The 20,614-nt window shown below is 34.3% G+C and overlaps 1 protein-coding gene across 2 annotated transcripts in view; it reads right to left on the bottom strand.

Moving 5' to 3' along the window:
- SOS1 (SOS Ras/Rac guanine nucleotide exchange factor 1) overlaps positions 1 to 20,614 on the bottom strand; it is a 134,573-nt gene that overhangs the window by 68,336 nt on the left and 45,623 nt on the right. For both annotated transcript variants that reach the window (XM_031466869.2, XM_031466870.2), the window contains exon 2: positions 12,482 to 12,607. In XM_031466869.2, coding sequence (XP_031322729.2) covers positions 12,482 to 12,607 — 126 coding nt within the window. The remainder of the gene's footprint in view (positions 1 to 12,481; positions 12,608 to 20,614) is intronic.

Genomic DNA, 20,614 nt, shown 5'->3' with positions numbered 1-20,614 from the left:
AAATTCTTTTTACAATTATCTTACACATACTTTAAAATAAAAGAAGCCCAAGGAAGAATGATCAATGAAAGTTTCATGAATTAAAGTCTATTACTGAGGAGAGAGGACAAGATAGCAAACACCCTGAGCTTACTTCCTCTCATGAGCACACTAAAATCACAACTATCCGTAGAACCACTACTGATGAAAAAGACTAGAACCTACCAGAAAAGATCTTCTACAAATAAAGGCATAAAGGAGGATCCAGAATGAGACTGGTAGGAGGGGCAGACTTGCAATATAATCAAATCCCATACTCTCCCAGAATGGGTGATCCACAACCTAAATAAAGCATATTCATATTAGATTCTCCCACAGGAGTGGAAGTTCTGAACCCCATGTCTGGCTCCCCAGCCGGGGGATCTGGCACTGGAAAGATGAGCCCCCAGAGCATTTGGCTTTGAAGACCAGTGGGACTTAACTGCAGGAGCCCCACAAGACTGGGGGAAATAGAGATTTCACACTTAAGGGCACACACAAAATCTCGTGTGTACCAGGACCCAGGTCAAAAGCAGTAATTTGATAGGAATATTTGGCCAGATCCACCTGCTGTACATGGCATCTCCTGAAGAGGCAGTGGCTGGCAAAGGCTCACCCTAGGAACATAGACACTGGTAGCAGACATTATGGGGAACATTTAATCATATGAACTCTCCTGGTGGCTATCATATTGGTTCAAAAGCACCAAGCCCTGGCCCCACCCAATAGTCTGTAAGCTCCAGTGGCTGGGATGCCTCAGGTCAAATAACTAACTAGGTAGGGACATAGCACCGCCCATCAACAAACAGACTGCCTAAAGATTTCCTGAGCCTACAACCGATTCTAGACATGCCCCTAGACCTGGCCCTCCCATCAGAGGGCCAAGATACAGCTTCACACACCAGAGGGCAGGTACCAGTCCCGCCTCCCAGGAAGCCTTCACAAGCCTCTAGACTAGCCTAACCCACTGAGGGGCAGACACCAGAAGCAAGAAAACTACAATCCTGTAATGCAGGCCAGACCCTACCCTGGGACCAGTTGGGCCCTGGCCCAGCCCATTAGTAGGCCAACACACCCCAGATCCCATTCCCAACTGTCAGGAACTGCTCCCTCCTCCTCCTCTCTGCTCAAATGACCTAAAACATAAGCTGAGATCCCTGGACCCTGCAGCCAGACTCCAGGAACCAGCTCTGCCTGCCTAACGCTAGGATCTGGCTTCACCTTCCAATCAGGAGGCAACAGTTCCAGACTCTTCAGGACTCTGTCTCCACCCACCAGTGAGACAGCACTAGCTCCAGGACCCCCTAGGGTTCCATAACCAGGTCACACTAGAGAACAGCCAGCAGCACAAGGCAGGGCCTGGCAACCTACCAGACCGCCAACATAGTCAGCCTGCTATAACAGAAGGACCCATGTAGCCCTCTTAGGGGAACCCCTATAAAATATAGCATGGGTGATGAGAGGAGATTGCAATGCCAGGATGTATAAGACATCTCCCATAGAGGGCTACCCCTCCCAGGTCAAGAAATGTCTAACCTACCACATACATAAAAATACAAATAGCAATACACACAAAACCAGGCAGCAGAGGAGTATCTTCCAGACAAAAGAACAAGATAAAACCCCAGAAAAACTAAGTTAAGTGGAGATAGGCAAAATCTACCCGAGAAAGAGTTCAGAGTAATAATCATAAAGATAATCAAAGAACTCAGGAGGAGAATGGATGCAAAGAGCAAGAAGAAGTTTTAACAAAGTTAGAAAATATAAAGAACAACCAAACAGAGCTGAAGAATACAATAGCTAAAATGAAAAATATACGAGAAGGATCAATAGTAGACTAAATGATACAGAAGAACGAATCAGTGAGCTGGAAGACAGAGCAGTGGAAATCACTTCTGTTGAACAGAAAAAAGAAAACAGAATGAAAATAAATCAGGACAATTTAAGAGACTTCTGGGACAACATCAAGCACACTAATATTCACATTATAGGGGTTCTGGAAGGTTAAGACAGAGAGAGAAAGGGTCTGAGAAAATATTTAAAGATATAATAGCTAAAACTTCCCTAATCTAGGAAGGGAAACAGTCACCCAAGTCCAGGATGCACAAAGTCTCATACAGGATTAAAACTGAGGAACACACCAAGATACAAGGGAACTCTCATAAGGCTTATTTTTCAGCAGAAACTCCGAAGGCTAGAAGGGAGTGGCATGATATATTTAAAATAATGAAAGGGAAAAACCTATAAGCAAGAATACTCTACCCAGTAAGGCTCTCATTCAGATTTGATGGAGGAATCAAAAGATTTACAGACAAGCAAAAGATATAAGAATTCAGTACCACCAAACCAACTTGACAACAGATGCTAAAGGAACTTCTCTAGGCAGAAAAGAAAAGGCTTTATGTAGAAACAAAATTATAAGACAGAAAAGCTCACCGGTAAAGGCAAGCATACAGTAAAGGAAGGAAATTATCCACACACAAACTATTAGAGAAGTTAAAAGACAAAATTAGTAAAATTATCAGTATCCACAATAAGCAGTTAAGTGATACTCGAAACAATTAGATGTAAATTATGATATCAAAAACAGTAATCTTGAGAGGAGAAAAGTACAAATGCAGGATATCTAAAATGCATTTGAAATTAAGAGATCAGTAACTTAAAACAATCATATATATATATAATATATATAGACTGTTACACAAAAACCTCATGGTAACCACAAACCAAAAATCTGTAATAGAGAGACAAAGAAAAAGGAAAAGGAATCTAAATATAATACTAAAGATAGTCATCAAATCACAAGAGAATAAAAGAAGAAAGGGGGGGGAAGACCTACAAAAACAAATCCAAAACAATTACAAAATGGCAAAAAGAATATACATACGGATAACTACCTCAAATGTAAAGAGAATAAATGCTTCAATCAAAAGACAGACTGGCTGAATGGGTACAAAAACAATAATTATATATATGCTGCCTACAAGAGACTCACTTCAGATCTAGAGATACATACAGACTGAAAAGAGGGGATGAAAAAAAGTTATTCCACATAAAAGAAAATCAAAAGAAAGCCATAGTAGCAATACTTATAACAGACAAAATAGACTTTAAAATGAAGACTGTTACAAGAGACAAAGTACTACATAATGATCAAGGGATCAATTCAAGAAGATATAAAACAACTGTTAAAATATTTCACCTAACACAGGAGCACCTCAGTATAGAAGGTAAATACTAACAGACATAAAAGGAGAAATCAACAGTAACTCAATAGCAGCAGTGGACTTTAAAACTCCACTTACATCAATGGACATGATCATCCAGACAGCAAATCAATAAGAAAACAAAGGCCTTAAATAGCACATTAGACCAAATAGTCTTAATTGGTATTTATAGAGCATTCCATCTGAAAGCTATAGAATACACATTCTTATCAAGTGCACATGGAACGTTCTCCAAGATAATCACACACTATGCCACAATACAAAGCCTCAGTAAATTTAAGAAAACTGAAATCACATCAAGCATCTTTTCCAACCACAATGCTATGAGATTAGAAATTAACTACAAGAAAAAAAGCTGCAAAAACCAAAAACATGTGGAGGCTAAACAATATGTTACTAAATAACCAATGGACCACTGAAGAAATCAATGAGGAAATCAAAAAATACCTAAAGATAAATGAAAATGAAAACATGACAATCCAAAACCTATGGGACACAGCAAAAGCAGTACTAAGAGGGAAGTTTACAGTGATAGAAGGAATCTTGTTACCTCAGGAAAACAAGAAAAATCTCAAATAAATAACCTAACCTTACACTTAAAAAAACTAGAGAAAGAAGAATAAACAAAACCCAAAGCTAGTAGAAGGAAAGAAATCATAAAGATCAGAGTAGAAATAAAATAGAGACTAAAAAAACCAGCAGAAGATCAATGAAACAAAATGCTGATTCTTTGAAATGATAAACAAAACTGATAAACCTTTAGCAAGACTCATCAAGAAAAAAAAAGGGAGAGGACCCAAATCAATAAAATAAGAAATGAGAAAGGAGAAGTTACAACTGACACAAAGGAAATACAAAGGATCATAAAATACTACTGTGAGCAAGTATAGACAAATAAAATGGACAACGTAAGAAAAAAATGGGCAAATTCTTAGAAAGGTACAATCTCCCATGACTGAACCAGGAAGAAATAAAAAATATGAACAGACCAATCACCAGTACTGAAACTGAATCAATAATTTTAAAACTCCCTTGTGCTCTACACTGGAATTTGACACAACATTGTAAAATGATTATAAATCAATAAAAAATGTTCAAAACAAAACAAAACAAAATAAATAATTTTAAAACTCCCAACAAACAAAAGTCCAGGACCAGATGGCTTCACTGGTGAATTCTACCAAACATTTAGAGAAGAGTTAACACCTATCTATCTGAAACTATTCCAAAACACTGCAGAGAAAGAAACACTTTCAAACATTCTATGAAGCCACCATCACCATGATACCAAAACCAGACAAAGATATCACAAGAAAACAAAATTACAGGCCAACATCACTGATGAACATACATGCAAAAATCCTCAACAAAATATTAGCAACCTGTTGCCGACAATACATTAAAAGGATCGTACACCATAATCAAGTGGGATTTAACCCACAGATGCGTGGATTTTTCAATATCTGCAAATTAATCAATGTGATACACTACATTAACAAATTAAAGAATAAAAACCATATGATCATCTCAATAGATGCAGAAAAAGCTGACGAAATTCAACATCTATTTATGATGAAAATGTTCCTGAAAGTGGGCACAGAGGGAGCATTTCACAACATAATAAAGGCCATATATGACAAACCCACAGCGAACCTCAGACTCAGTGATGAAAAGGTGAAAGCATTTCCTAAGATCGGGAACAAGACAAGGATGCCCACACTCACCACTTTTATTCAACATAGTTTTGGAAGTCCAGCCACAGCAATCAGAGGAGAAAAAGAAATAAAAGGAATCCAAATCGGAAAGGAAGAATGAAAACTATCACTATTTGCAGATGACATGATTCATGAAAATCCTAAAGATGCCACTGGAAGACTACCAGAGCTCATCAATGAATTCAGTAAAGATGCAGGATGCAAAATTAATATACAGAAATCTGTTGCACTTCTATACACTAACAACAAACTATCAGAGAGAAATGAAGAAAACAATGCCATTTACCATTACATCAAAAAGAATAACATACCTTGGAATAAACCTACTTTTGGAGGTAAAACACCTATACTATGAAAACTGTAAGACACTGATGAAAGAAACTGAAGACAACACAAACAGATGGAAAGATACACCATGCTCTTAGACTGCAAGAATTAATATTGTTAAAACCCGTATTACCCAAAGCAATCTACAGATTCAATGCAATCCCTATCAAGTTACCAATGGTATTTTTCACAGAACTAGACCAAATAATTAAAAAAATCTATATAGAAACACAAAAGACCCCGAATACCCAAAGTAATCTTGAGAAAGAAGAACAGAGCTGGAAGAATCACACTCCCTGATTTCAGACTATTCTGTAAAGCTACTATAAAGCTACAATCATCAAAACAATATGGTACTGGCACAAAAACAGATCAATGGAACAGAACAGAAAGCCCAGAAATAAACCTATGCACTTATAGTCAATTAATCTACGACAAAAGAGGCAAGAATATACAATGCAGAAAAGACAGTCTCTTCAATAAGTGGTGCTAGGAAAACTGGACAGCTACCTGTGAAGAATGATATCACAACATTTTCTAACACCATATAAAAAATAAACTCAAAATGGATTAAAGAGCAAAATTTAATATTGGATACTATAAAATTCCTAGAGGAAAGCAGAGGCAGAACACTGACATAAACTGCAACAATACTTTTTTTGTCTGTATCCTAGAGTAAAGTAAACAAAAATAAAGATCAAAAAATGGGATCTAATTAAACTTAAAGGCTTTTGCATAGCAAAGGAAACCACTGACAAAATGAAAAGACAACCTATGAAATGGGAGAAAATATTTGCAAATGATGTGACTGACAAGGGATTAATTTCCAAAATATACAGACAGCTCATACAACTCAATATCAAAATAAACAATTCAATCAAAAAATGGGCAGGTAGACCTAAACAGATACTTCTCCAAAGAAGACATACAGATGGCCAAAAAGCACATGAAAAGATGCTCAGCATCACTAATTATTAGAGAAATGCAAATCAAAACCACAATGAGGTATCACCTCACACCAGTCAGAATTGCTGTCATCAAAAAGTCTACAAATAATAAATGCTGGAGAGAGTATAGAGAAAAGGGAACCCTCCTGCACTGTTGGTGGGAATATAAATTGGTGCAGTCACTATGGAGAACAGTATGGAGGTTCCTTAAAAAACTAAAAATAAAATTACCACATGATCCAGCAATCTCACTCCTGGGCATATATCCAGAAAAGATAAAAACTCTAATTCAAGAAGATACATGCACCCCAATGTTCATAGCAGCACTATTTAAAATAGCCAAGACATGGAAACAACCTACATGTCCATCAACAGATAAATAGATAAAGAAGATGTGATATATACAATGGAATATTACTCAGCCATAAAAAAGAACGAAATACTGCCATTTGCAGCAACATGGACGAATCTATAGATCATTATACTAAGTAAGTTGGGCAGAGAAAGACAAATATCATATGATATCACATAAATGTGCAAATCTAAAAATACGATAAAAATGAGCTTACTTACAAAACTGAAACACACTCACAGACAGAAAACAAACCTATGATGACAAAGGGGAAAGGGAAGGGAAGGGATAAATTTACTAATTTATTTATTATTTACTACAGTAGTAGTTAGATACACACTACTATATATATAAAACAGATAACAAGGACCTACTATATAGCATAGGGAACTATATTCAATATTTTGTAATAAGTATAATGTAAAAGAATAGCAAAGGAAAACATATATATATATATAACTGAATCACTTTGCTATATACCTGAAACTAAGATAACACTGTAAAGCAACTATACTTCAATTAAAAATATTTTTTAAAAGTCTATTACTCTGTCACTTTCAAGACCAATAATTTTGTTTGTCTGAAATAGAGAAACTTCATCTTGATTAATCATTTAGTGGCTTTGGGAAAGATACAGAACTAGGTTTGAGATTCTGCTCTGTCTCTTATTAGCAGAACTTTGTCTTTTCCTTTACATAATAAAGGTGTCTAAATAGATAATCCTAAAGATCAATTCCAATACAAATATTCTAGGATCTATGAAAATTCCTATATATGTACATCAGTGCAAATACTCAGACTCACCGGTACTTTTGAAGAGCTACTATTAATAATAAAGCTTTAGGATGTGTGGCCAAATTTTTTTTTTTCTGTCTAGAAAGGCAGAAAATACGGAGACATTACTTGGGAAATATACATGTGAATGGCAAACTTATTAGAAATTACAAAGATTCTTTGGAATGTAAAGGAAAATGGAAAAAATTTAAAGAAAAAATGAATGGAAAAGGAAAGCAAATTTTTAAAATTTAAGGATACAGCTCACATGTATAATAAGATTAAGGAGTCCATGAGTCCATGAAAGCCTGAGTTAAACAAGGGGAAAAATATATTGGTGTCCGAGAAATGAAAGTTCATTAAATACAGTACACACGGGCCAGAAAAGGAAACAGGAAAAGAAAGAAATTACAAATGGAAATCAGTTTAGTCAACCAGAAAGAAATAAAAAACAAGGAGAATTATGAAATAACAATATTTAGGAAATTAAAGAACATACTTTACCAGGGACATAATCAGAGAAAAAAAATACTATTAGTTTTACTTCCAGTTTCTAAAAAGATTAAATACAGAAAATGAGAGGGAGAATAAACCAGATTGGAACAATTTTTATACACTATTTTTTAAAACAAATTACTTTGAAAAGATAGGACCAAATAACATATATTCTTCTTTTGCATTCCCAGAGCATTTATATACTCCTTATTTATCTGGAACACTGCCTGACAAACAGTGGATTCTTGAATATTGATGGCATGGATTAGTTAATATCAGCTACATCAATAAAACAAAATCCCATTCATTTAAATTATAATAGTTCATAGTTTGTGATGATCTATAGTACAATTTATCAAAACTTTTAACTAACATGAGCAAGATTATAAATATGTATGTAATTCATTATTTTTTAAGCACTTTTGAAGTTTCTATTTTCCTAAAATTATAGGGCAACTGAAAATCACTTTAAGTTTTTTACTAAAACAAATTCCCTAGGGGCTGAATATGAAGCAGGAATTGCCACCCTTTGAATTATGCTTATACTTTAAAATAATCAAAATGTATTCTTTAGAAATAAAATTCACATATTCCACTCAATCAGACTGATCTATTTCTTAAAGTACATTTTTAAAAATTGAAGTATATACAGTTACAATGTGTCAATTTCTGGTATACAGCACAATGTCTCAGTCATGTATATACATACATACATCTGTTTTCATGTTCTTTTTCATTGAAGTTTATTATAAGATATTAAATATAGTTCCCTGTGCTATGCAGAAGAAACTTGTTTTGGTTTTTTTTTTTTTTAACCTATTTTTATATATAGTGGCTAACATTTGCAAATCTCAAACTCCCAAATTTGTCCCTTCCCACCTCCTTTTCCCTGGTAATCATAAGATTGTTTACTATGTCTGCAAGTCTGTTTCTGTTTTGTAGATGAGTTCATTAGAGTCCTCTTTTCTTCTTTTTTTTAGATTCCATATATGAGTGATATTATATGGTATTTTTCTTTCTGGCTTACTTCACTTAGAATGACAATCTCTAGGTCCATCCATGTTGCTGCAAATGGCATGATTTTATTCTTTTTTATTGCTGAGAAGTTGAAGTACATTTTTTATATGGCCTTCAATTCTTTTTTAATTTTGATGAATTATTTCTTACCTCAAAATTTATTTGAAGGGCTTGCTAAATTCATGGCCCTTATTATTTTTAAAAAACTCCATAAATGTATTTTAAAAATTAAAAAAATTATTTCCTGATGAAAGAATCTAAGACACCATTATTTTCATTTAGATATTGCCATATCTTCATATTCTTAAATAAATACCTTCCAGGAATGGTACAGCAAGAAGGGTATTTGACTATTGACTGGAAAAGACCTAGATTTCCATCTTTTAAAAATCTTTTCTACCATTCTGAAGATTGTCTAATATATAAAACAAGGAGAACAATAATTACTCCACAGGGTTGTTAAAAGAACATAAAAATGTATATAACAGTACTTTGAAAATAGAAAGCTTATTACACAGTTGATTGCTCTTTCTACTACTGTCATATATTCTCTTCCAAAAAACCACTCCCAACCATAAAATAAGCTCACTGAAATATCACATGCTATATATATTTTAAAGGTTCAGATTAAGTGCTTAAAAATTACAAGACAGGGCATAGGGTAAGTATCTTCGATATCGTATCTCAGAAGTTTTCTAAATGAGTACTAAAAAGCTATTTTTTTCTCCTTTTCCAGTTTTACTAGGTAGAATTATTACAGTTCGAATGCACATACACATTATATTGCATGTAAATACATATATACAGTATACTGCATTTTTTTTAGTTTACATATATGTACTAATTATTGTTTCTAAGAACAGATTAGATCTTTAGCTTCTAAAAAGCTATTTTTAAAAACAGGTACAAAATATCCTTTATTATTTAGAGTCTTGAGTACCTACACATTGATGAAATGTGTGCAAGTGGAAGACTGAGAGACATTAATAATTTTTGAGAATTCACGAAGATCTTCAATACTGGAAAATTATATATTAGTTTCTATATTTTAAAAGGGAGGAAGTTAGATAAACATAAATATAGTACAACATATTTGGAAAGAGCTGAATTCGAGTTTGCAGTGTTACCAAACTAGCAAATTCCTGGTATGTAACAACATCAGAATGATGACAAGATCTGTAACCACAGTCTAATGCACTAGGCATAGAATTGAATGCTGCATTTTATAAATACCACGAGAGACCCTAACCAGGGTCCAAATGATCAAATGGAGTTGCTAATGAGGAGAGTCAGGTAACCATTTCTATCCAAGATCTCTACTGAAGCCCAACATAGCAGGTGCCTAAAGGAAATTATGAATAAAAGTTATGTGACCTTATACTTCAATTGAAAAATGGGGCTAAAATGTATAAATCTACTTTGAATTACTTAAGAAATCAAAGTGAATTTCACAGACCACAATCTCTTCTACATCCACAACCTCTGTAACTCAGTGTTCCTTAATATTTCTTTGCCTCAACTGAAATCTGGACCTCCTCTAAGACTTCCAGAACAGGAATTGTCCTTGTACCAAAACCTATATAATCTTCCACTCCCCAAGTTTATTATAAGATATTAAATATAGTTCCCTGTGCTATGCAGAAGAAACTTGTTTTGGTTTTTTTTTTAACCTATTTTTATATATAGTGGTTAACATTTGCAAATTTCAAACTCCCAAATTTGTCCCTTCCCACCTCCTTTTCCCTGGTAACCATAAGATTGTTTACTATGTCTGCAAGTCTGCTTTTGGAATATCATTCTTCCACTCTCACGTAAAGTCCTGCCATCATCACCCTGTATGACTTTATTGTTTAAATTACGGATACATAAAATACCCTGACCTCTTAATTCCTGGAACACTTCATTATTGGGACCTTCATGTCTAGTCTAGCCACCACCATATGGCCACATCCTGCTTTCTAACTGTGTTACTTCAGAAATCTTGAATTCTAACAACTCTATCTCTGATCTCAATCTGTTCTTCTGTTTTTCTCACTCAGGTATTTTAGTGTTACCAGTTCTTTCACCTTATTGGGAAACCCAATACTACTGTGGTTCCCTTCATATCTTCCCAATCTACCTGCCCTCTCCTACCTGGCAGGACAGTTTAGTGGAATGTATGCCTAGAAAGCTTAGACTTTCTGGGTTAGAGTCTTGGCTTCACTACTTATCAGCTGAAACCATGGGCAACTTATTTAACCTCTCTCTGCTTCAGTTTCCACATTTATTCATTCAAGGTAACATTTCCTGAGTGCCTTCTCAGTGCCAGACATTGTTCCAGGTGCTGGGGATTTGGTAGCGAACAACATCTTATATTCTAATAAGGGGGGAAAAAGCACCATCTTCACGTGGTTATCAAAAACTTTAAATGAAATATAAACATAGATCTGTTTAGACCAGTTGATGGTATTATAGCAAGCTCTCAAATTTCAGCTGTTACTAAATTTCACTTTTTTTCCTTATCCAATTTAGATTCTCTGATGCTCTTTTCAGTTGAGCTTCCTATTGGATAACTATGTATCAATCCTTCACCCCCCAGTGGAACAGAAAAGGTCCTGGGGCAGATACAGATACACCTCCTCTCCAGTCACTGTGTACCACAAAATCACTATTACATTCTAGTGTGTTGTCTCCTGAAAAGGGTTGTAAATCACTGCTATTACCAATTTCCACAATTCCCTAGACCTACTGTTCTGCTCTTGTAAGTCTATGGTGAAATACCATTCAACTCAACAATCTTTTTTGTACCCACACTTGAGTACTAGAAAAGAAATGTCACAGAAATTCAAAGATTTGTACACTATACATTCGAGGTCATTAAAGTCAAATGATCATCAATGGCAGAAAATTTTTATATTTACAGCTCTATCTCCCATTTTCTATAGTTGGCACTTCAAATCTTCTTTCCTCTCCTCTCAAATGTGACTCCTTCGGAATTCATCTTAGATGGCTCTTCCTGAGAAGTTAACCTTAAGCTCCAAAGCTTGTATGATTAGATTGACCCTTTTATGGTTTCCCACAGACGCCTTCCTCACAATACATCATTTTATCTTACTGTCCATATATCTGTCTGTATCTCCACTAATCTATAAGCCCCAAAAAGACAGGGGCCATGCCATCTTTATGACAGAACTTCCTTCCCAGATTTTTAGATGTTTCCTTCCCTTCTGATTGATAGGAAGGGGTTCACTTAGTGTCTAAAATACACGTAACAACTGAAGATCAATGGATTAATTGAAATATTTTGAAGAATTGACAGCTGGCTTTAAAAAATAAAAAAAAAAACTTGGACATATTCCACCCTTAAAGGTTTGAGTATATTTGTCATTCTAGCATCAATAAGTAGTATTCAGAGGCCCAAAAAGTTCATTTTAGATTAAAAGCAAAACATGGAATAGTCTGACAGCTAAAACATATACAAGCTATCATACACCCAATATAAAGTTAAAATAAATCCAGTCTTCATTTTCTAAATGCCTATATATTTTGTAGAACTGAAGAGCAAACTCTTCCCCTCCTTCACTGACATTACAATAAACACAGAACAGCTCAAGGCAAAATTTATCATACCTCTACATCTGAAGCACTTCGGGGCTGAGCTTGGCAAAGCATATTTAATAACTGCAAAATTAATTCTTCAACATACTGAAGAGCATCATCACTAGACTCGAGAGTGGGATGAACTTGCCCCTGGACCTATAAACAAAAAGGAAAGTAATTAAAATATAGGTTTGTTTCATCTAAACATACAAAACAATTTTTTTTAATGTGAGTTTGTACTCAAGAACATGGTCTGGCTTGCAAATACAGATTTGAATATTATGACCCAAGTCTGGATTCTTAACCTTTTTCCAAGCCACATGTACCATACATGCTTATTAACATGCTTCTGGAGATTCAAAGACTTAATTGCATAATTTTAGTATTTTTTCTTAAACCCTGGTTACCCTGGGGTGTGGGAATGTAGAGAGGGAGAGGCTGAGCTGGGAATAAATAGTACAGTTTATATGGTTTTTGCCAAGGACCAGTGGTGGTTATAACATTTACTCAACATACTGCTTGGGCAAAACTGACCTCCTACAGGTTTTTGTCACTTGTTTAACTCTATCTTTTCTACCAAGTGATAAAATCCCAGAGGAATATATCTTATCTTATTTACCAAAGTAACTCGAGTATCTAGCATTGTGCAGGGCACATAATAACAAGCTTGATAAATGTCTGCTGAACACAAAGTCATCCTATGTCAAAGGATACAAAATGGGCACTTTTGACAATATGAGACTCTATACTTTAAGGAAGATAACTTGGTCTTCACCCTCATTTTCCCTCAACCATTTCTTTGGAGGCATCTCAGGCCACTGCTTTTTGTAAAACTTACATTTTAATAGCCAGCATGATACTCTTTACTTGCATCCCTTTGCCATTCACCGTGGGTCAAAACTGCTCCCTACTTTTTAAAATGGCAAAAATTCAGTTCCAAGAGACAAACAATACATATTTCAAAATATACCCAACTGTCCCAAGGATGGTAGAGCACTCACTGGATGAAAGCACTCCGGTACTCACTAGTCAAGAGCACTTAGTGTGGTCTATCCTACCTAGTACATACACCTCATTAGCTGAGAAGGTATGACAGACAGCCCTAGAGTGTGGGGAAATTTCTATAAAGTGTACCATACAATGAATTTAAAATGTGTATTAAAATTACACAGATATGTGTATGTATACGAATATATGCACTTACACTACTTTCTAAAGAAAAATATTTTAGACACAAATAACATTATGACAATTCAGAACTGTGTGAGGGGGTGCTACATGAAGTGTGAGGTTTAAAACAATTTATCATTATTTTACAGGTGAAGAAACTGAGCCTCAAAAGCCTTAAATCATTTGCCCAAGCACTTCTGATCATCTTTGGTATAGCAATTACCAACCTGACTATAAATGATCTGTTTACAAATCTCTTTACCCTATTAGATGACTGAATGGTTGTGCAGTTAAAATAATGGATGGAGTATGGACGAGAATCCAGAATTCATGTTTCTCAGCTTTCCATTCACCAGGCCATCACATTTTGACTACTGTGTGTAGGTAACGAACCTCATGAAGTTACTTCTCTTCAACACTAAGCATGATAAAAACACCTTTAAAAAAAAACAAAACTGAAACTTGACAAAAGTTTTATTTTTATACATTGAATTACATGCCTCCATTCGCCTAAACTGTCTTTTTAGACATCCTCATGGCTGACTTATCTACTTATCTTCCTTTAGTAGTGAACCCTGACACCACATGGTAGGGTTTTGTTTTTTTTTTTTTTTGGTAGGGAGTCTCAAGTCAAGTCCTTTTTATTTTTTAAACTCTCTTTTCTTAGTATCAGTGACACAATCTATTCTGCTCTTTTTTTGTTGTTGTTCCTTTTTTCTATTCGTTCCTTATTGAGTTCCATATCTACACCTACCCCTCAAATGTGGATTCCATTCTTGTCTGTCTGCCCTCTTCTGTTTTTTTCCCCACCAGCTAATCTCATTGACTTCCACATTTTTATCACCTGTGTGGATGACTCCACATCTACCTCTAGCCCTGACTTTCTCCTGAGTTTTAGACTCATACTCCACATTACTTGCTGGGTATCTCCACCTATCTTACCAAAATCCCAAAGATAACATTGAGGTGGGGCACTTATTATAAAAGCTGAACAAGAAAAACTATCATCAGACACACAGAGATAACTCACAAATGAAAAACACAGTACAGACAGCCCCTGGTTACACTAAGATGTAGTCCTGGGAAATGTAGCTATAATTGGGGGGTTACATTTCTGTTCAAGGCTCTAGCATCACATAAAATAGAGCTATAGATTTAAAAAACCACAAATTTTATATTTAAAAGGGACCCTAGAAATCATTTAACTCAGTCCCTCTACTTAGCAGATGATAAAAAAGAGATACCCACAATCCTGTAGCTAACTAGTAATGTCAAACCTGGGCCTCCTGGTGTCTAGGCCAAAGCTCTTTGCAGTAAACTCTTGACTGTCAAACCCGAGGAGTCTGGGAAGTGTTCCAGCAGCCCCAACAGCGTAAGGAGTAAAATGTCCATGAATTGTATCTATTTATATAATCGCTTCTAGATAAAACTTGGCTTGAAGTATATGGTCATATTCTAATAAACATTAGCATGTCATAAATGCAAATGCAACATTATAAATCTTATAATCTGAAAATGTAAATTTTTTAAAAGGTAAAATGATCATTGATTATACAGATCCCATATATTACATAAAATTATAAATATACTAAAAATTCAACATAAAGCTTATCACTATAGACAAATATTTGGATGAAAATATTTAATCTACAATAATTCTAACTAACTTAAAAAATATCAAAGCCCTTTTGAGGAAGTGGTTTAGGTACCTCAAAACACATTTTAGAAAATGCTCAGAAGAATGTAAATTGATCAGATCATACTAAATAAAAATGTTCTTTGCTTTTCAAAGAAATCCATAGAAACAACACAATTCTTCATTAATATAGCTCCATCTCCAGCTGCTCCTCAGTTTACACTTTATGCTGAGCAATTCAAACTATCTGCAGTTTGCTAGAACACAGCATGCAGTTCAATGTTCTCCATGACTCTCACTCACTCTCTTACCCTTTCATCTACCTATTTGACTTTCAAAACCCAGATCTCTCATTTGGGAAGTCTCATTTCCTGTCTCTTTCTAAGGCAGAATTAACCTCATTCATTTAACTGATCTATTAAATGCCAGGTGCTCTGTTAGGTGCTGGATATAAAGAGATGAATCAAAACTAATCCCTGCTCATATGGGCCTTATACTTTGCTCTGTGCTAACCCTTGTACTAGGTACCACACTTTTTATCCAGTTTGTCATAATGAATTATAATTACATGTTCCCTTGTTTATTTCCTCTGTTGATGCTCTGATTGGGCAAGGCTTTGTTTATCTACTTACAGAATCATTTTCTCTTTGCTTTTCACTTGAAACCCCTGACATTTAGGCAATACACAAAGCCTCTGTGTTGTAGGGGTGAAAGGAATAAAATATCTCTTTCTTGAAATTAAGAGTGAAAGGGGGTGGCAGTAAGGCTAGGGAGTCTGGTTAATAAAATAAAATATCTCTTTCTTGAAATTAAGAGTGAAAGGGGGTGGCAGTAAGGCTAGGGAGTCTGGTTAATTTCAGAAGCATACACCGTGAAGCAGAAACCATTCAACATATAATGGCAGTCAGAACTAAAATCAATGTTTATCATGTAGAATCAAATGAACTGTATAACTACAGTGGTGAAATGCTATAGTTTAAAAAAATACTGCTTATAATTCAGGCACATATAGTTAAAATGCTAAGTTTGACACCTTTCATGATATATAAAATTTTAGAAATTCAAAGTTTTACTCATTGATGGTTACTAATAGCCAAATAAAACTTATTAGGTATAAATCAAAGAATTAGGCTTAAATAGAAAATAATGCATGATGTCAAACTGTTCTAAGTTTCTGGACATTAACCTTTACCACATCTTAAATCTGTCAAATTAGGATCACAAGGTTCCTTCATATAAGAGACTAATAAATGATTTTAATTCTTTAAAATCAAAACAATACTTTCAAAACCTATGACTGAAAAACATGGGCAATGACAAATGTTTAAAGACAAGCAGAGAACCAATTCCTGAATACAGACTTTTGCTCTTTATTCTTTCAAGGAAGATGCTGTTAAGGGGTTTCTTTAATAAGCAGGCAGAAGCAGCATTACCATTCCTACACAGATAGAATTTTAAAAAAAAACAACTTCTCTTCTATGAGATGGTGTTACAGCTAAGTGTTCCATCTCATCTAAATGGTACTCAAAGATATTTAATAGATCAAATGATCCAAATTATTCAAGACCATACAGAATAGGTTACACTGCCAAATCTCACGACAGCCTTCAAGAAGCTATCTTCACAGCTGATATTCCACTGAGGAGGTGTGTGTCTGAGAGCAATTGTGCACTTAAAATTGGGTTTAAAATAGTTGGGAATTTCTCTTACATGCAGTTTTCAAAAACATTTAGTACTTAGGTTTACTGAGACAAAAAACTTCATATATTTCTTCAAATGCACTTACTTTAGGTAATTTAAATTGAGTAAATGCAAAAACTTCACTAAAAATACAATGACAGCCAGGAATAAGGATTATATAAGGTCATGACAGTAATTCTTTTAAGGTATAATCACCATATTCAATTAAAGATGCCACCCCATTAATTTTAAACCTTTCTTAAGAACTGCTTGCTTCTATCTGGACAGTTCACTGTCTCTAGTAATTTCTAACAGATTAAGAAGCAACTTTGTTGACTACTATTATCAGGTTTTATGGAATCTGGAAAAGCAAAGGGATTAGGTCTGTATTAATTCTCAGTTGTCTGATACATGAGTCCTCTAACTGCATTCAGGAACCCCTTGGGTAAACTGCCAGAAAACACCATATTGAATTCTGATGAATCTTTAATAGCCTTTTCTAGCTAATGGCTCTCTGAAGAATTAGAAAGGCTTCTAGACTGCACTTGTACATTTTGAGCCCAGAACTTGCTACTTTTATTTGCAAATATAACAAGATAATCTGAAATAAAATCGATATTCTCAAAACCTTTACCGTAGCAAATAATAAAAATTTGGATTATTAAATCTCTTTTTGAGTGTTATGACTGTCTAGTTAATGTATGATGTTTCAGGTGCTTACTTAAAATCAAAGCAAAAATCGTTCGTAAAAAAGAAAAAATTGAAAGAGACAATGATAAATCAGAGAGTTTAAATCTTTTCCATAAATAAAATTGACTGAAAATATTTTCTCATTTCTTGGAACCTGTTAATTAGCCTTTAGGACTATGTATGTAACAATCTCCCTACCCCAACTCCCCAGCTCCTCTTATTTGCTGGGGACACAAATTGTCAATTAGGACGTGGCATCTACCCTCAAGGAGTTCAGCTCACAGAGGAGCTTAGACATATAAACAACTTACTTAACACAGTGTGATGAGGTCAAAATGGAGTTATATTTAAGATACAGTGATGGAAAAAAAAAAAGTGACCCTTGCTGATGGTATGTGAGGAGTATCAGAAGTCTTACAAGTGAAATACATTTGAACTGGAGCACAAAGGATGGAATAACGTATGACAAGCAGCAGTTAAGTAAACAGGGCTTTCACTTAAAGAGGTAGCATATAAAGTCATAAAGGTGAAGACACATGATTTTATGTGCTAGGGAAACCAATAAAGAGTTGGACCAAAAAGTACATGTGGGAAAAACTAATACTAGAAAGGGCAGGCTTGTGTGTCAAGCTAAGAAGTTGGGAAGTCATCAGGGAAGGAGAAAATGATTGAAGGGTTTTAAACAGACAACTGACATAATTAGAATCTGTTTGCTGAATTATCTCTCTGTGTCAGCATGAAGGATAGGCTAAAACGAAGATGAAATTCAAGAAGCAAAAGTAGTTGGAAAGATGCTGCATGCTCTGTAAAAAGACACAATGAACATCTGAAACAAGGTAGAAGCAGCAGGAGATATAAAAGAAATAATGAGGTATGTCTGGGTAATTATTTAAGGGGTAAGGCTGCAATGAGAAAAGCACTAACTGAGCCAGGATAGGAAATACTAGACAAGAATAATATTTTTCAGAAAGATAAGGGATTCAGTGGCCATCATCAAAAAAGTCTACATATAATAAATGCTGAAGAGGGTGTGAAGAAAAGGGAACCCTCCTACAATGTTGATAGGAATGTAAATTGGTGCAGCCACTATGGAGAACAGTATAGAGGTTCCTTTAAAAAAAACCTAAGGAATCCCAGAAATCCCACTCCTGGACACATATCCAGAAAAGACAAAACTCTAATTCAGAAAGATACATGCATGCCAATGCTCACAAAGCAGCATTATTTACAATAGCCAAGACATGGAAGCAAACTTCAATGTTCACTGACAGATGAATGGATAAAGATGTGGTATACATATATACAATGGAATATTACTAAGCCACTAAAAAGAATGAAATATTGCCATTTGCAGTAACATGCATGGACCTAGAGATTATCATACTAAGTGAAGTAAGTCAGAGAAAGACAAGTATTATATGGTATCACTTATATGTGGAATCTAAAATATAACACAAAGTGAACGTATTTTAAAAAAACAGAAACATATTCACAGACATAGAAAACAAATTTACAATCACCCAAAGGAGAAAGGAGGGGCAGGGGTAAATTAGAAGTGTGGGATTAACATATACAAACCACTAAAAGAGATAAGCAATAAGGATTTACTGTACAGCACTGGGAACTATATTGTAATATTGGAAATAATCTGAAAAAATACATACCTATGTGTGTATGTCTGTGTGTGTCTAACTGAATCACTATGCTGTATACCAGAAATTAATACAATATTATAAATCAACTATAGTTCAATTAAAAAAAAAATTTTAAGTTTTAACACTTTAGTTTAAGGTTCTTATAATATACTTTATCTAGGGAAACAAAGTTGAAATTGTTTTTTATCAGATGAGTGGTTTTAAAATTTTGATTGTAATTTAATTTTTTTTTGGTTAAGGAGAATTATTTGCCCCAGTGGTGTTTCAAATACTCAAAAAGGAAAAAACAACCTAACTATTGTGTGTTTATGATAGAGATAAATTTACTTATTAACCTACAAGCTGTCATAACTGCAGAAAGTAAACAGAACTTATTTAATGACTATTTGCAAATAACTTAGTACCAAAATTCAAGATTTTTCTTTTTTACTAATGTGAAAAGATCAGTGGTGCCATAAACAGAAAGAAGAATGCATAGGATATTACTTACATGTGAAATCTTAAAAAAAAAAAAAAAGGACACAAATGAACTACTTATTATTTATAACTCAGATGACTGATTTCTTGAATATATATAAGCACATCTGACTGTCCTTTATGATTGGATTACTGCATTCTGTTTCTTATTTTGTAGTTGGCTTTATTCCTTTGATAACTATGTAAGTTTAAAAGCTAAAGCTCTAAACTGTTCTTAGAAACAGTGAATAGTACATATATGTACATTTTCCAAAATGTGCAGTATATTGTATATATGTATTTACATGCAATATATTTATTGAATATGTGCAGTCAAACTATCAACTTTATTTAATAAAACTGAAAACTGAAAAAAAAAGAGTAGAGTCAGCTATTCACCATTAAGGAAAAAAAAAAAAGATCAATGGTTACAGTAAAATGATTGAAATAGGTAAAATTTATTTTAAGACTATTTATCATACATTTGGCCATGTGAGCAAAATATAAATAAATTAGAAATCTGAGAACCTACACATATTGTAGAAGAAAGCTTGGACTATTATATATGGCCAAAAAAAGTGTATATACAAAAACAGTAAAGATAATTTAAATTTTTACTATATTTTAAAAATACACAGCTTACAGCAAAAAAAAAAAATCCCTATAAATTATAGGAAATGTAGTTACTGAAAAATTCTACCTCAACTACTATCTGAAGAAATTTTAAATTATAGTAAGAGATATTCACACAGTAAATTTTTTAAAATATACACATATATTTAACGCTTTATTCCAAATAAAAGTGCAAATGACAATATAAGCTTGAAACATCTTATTACAACCAGAGAGCAAGAAAGCTCTCAAAGATGAATGGGT

Source organism: Camelus dromedarius, chromosome 15 (assembly GCF_036321535.1).
Source record: "Camelus dromedarius isolate mCamDro1 chromosome 15, mCamDro1.pat, whole genome shotgun sequence".
Classification (NCBI taxonomy): domain Eukaryota; kingdom Metazoa; phylum Chordata; class Mammalia; order Artiodactyla; family Camelidae; genus Camelus; species Camelus dromedarius.
The sequence above is the reverse complement of the archived record's forward strand: the minus strand, read 5'-3'. Positions and strand labels throughout refer to the sequence as shown.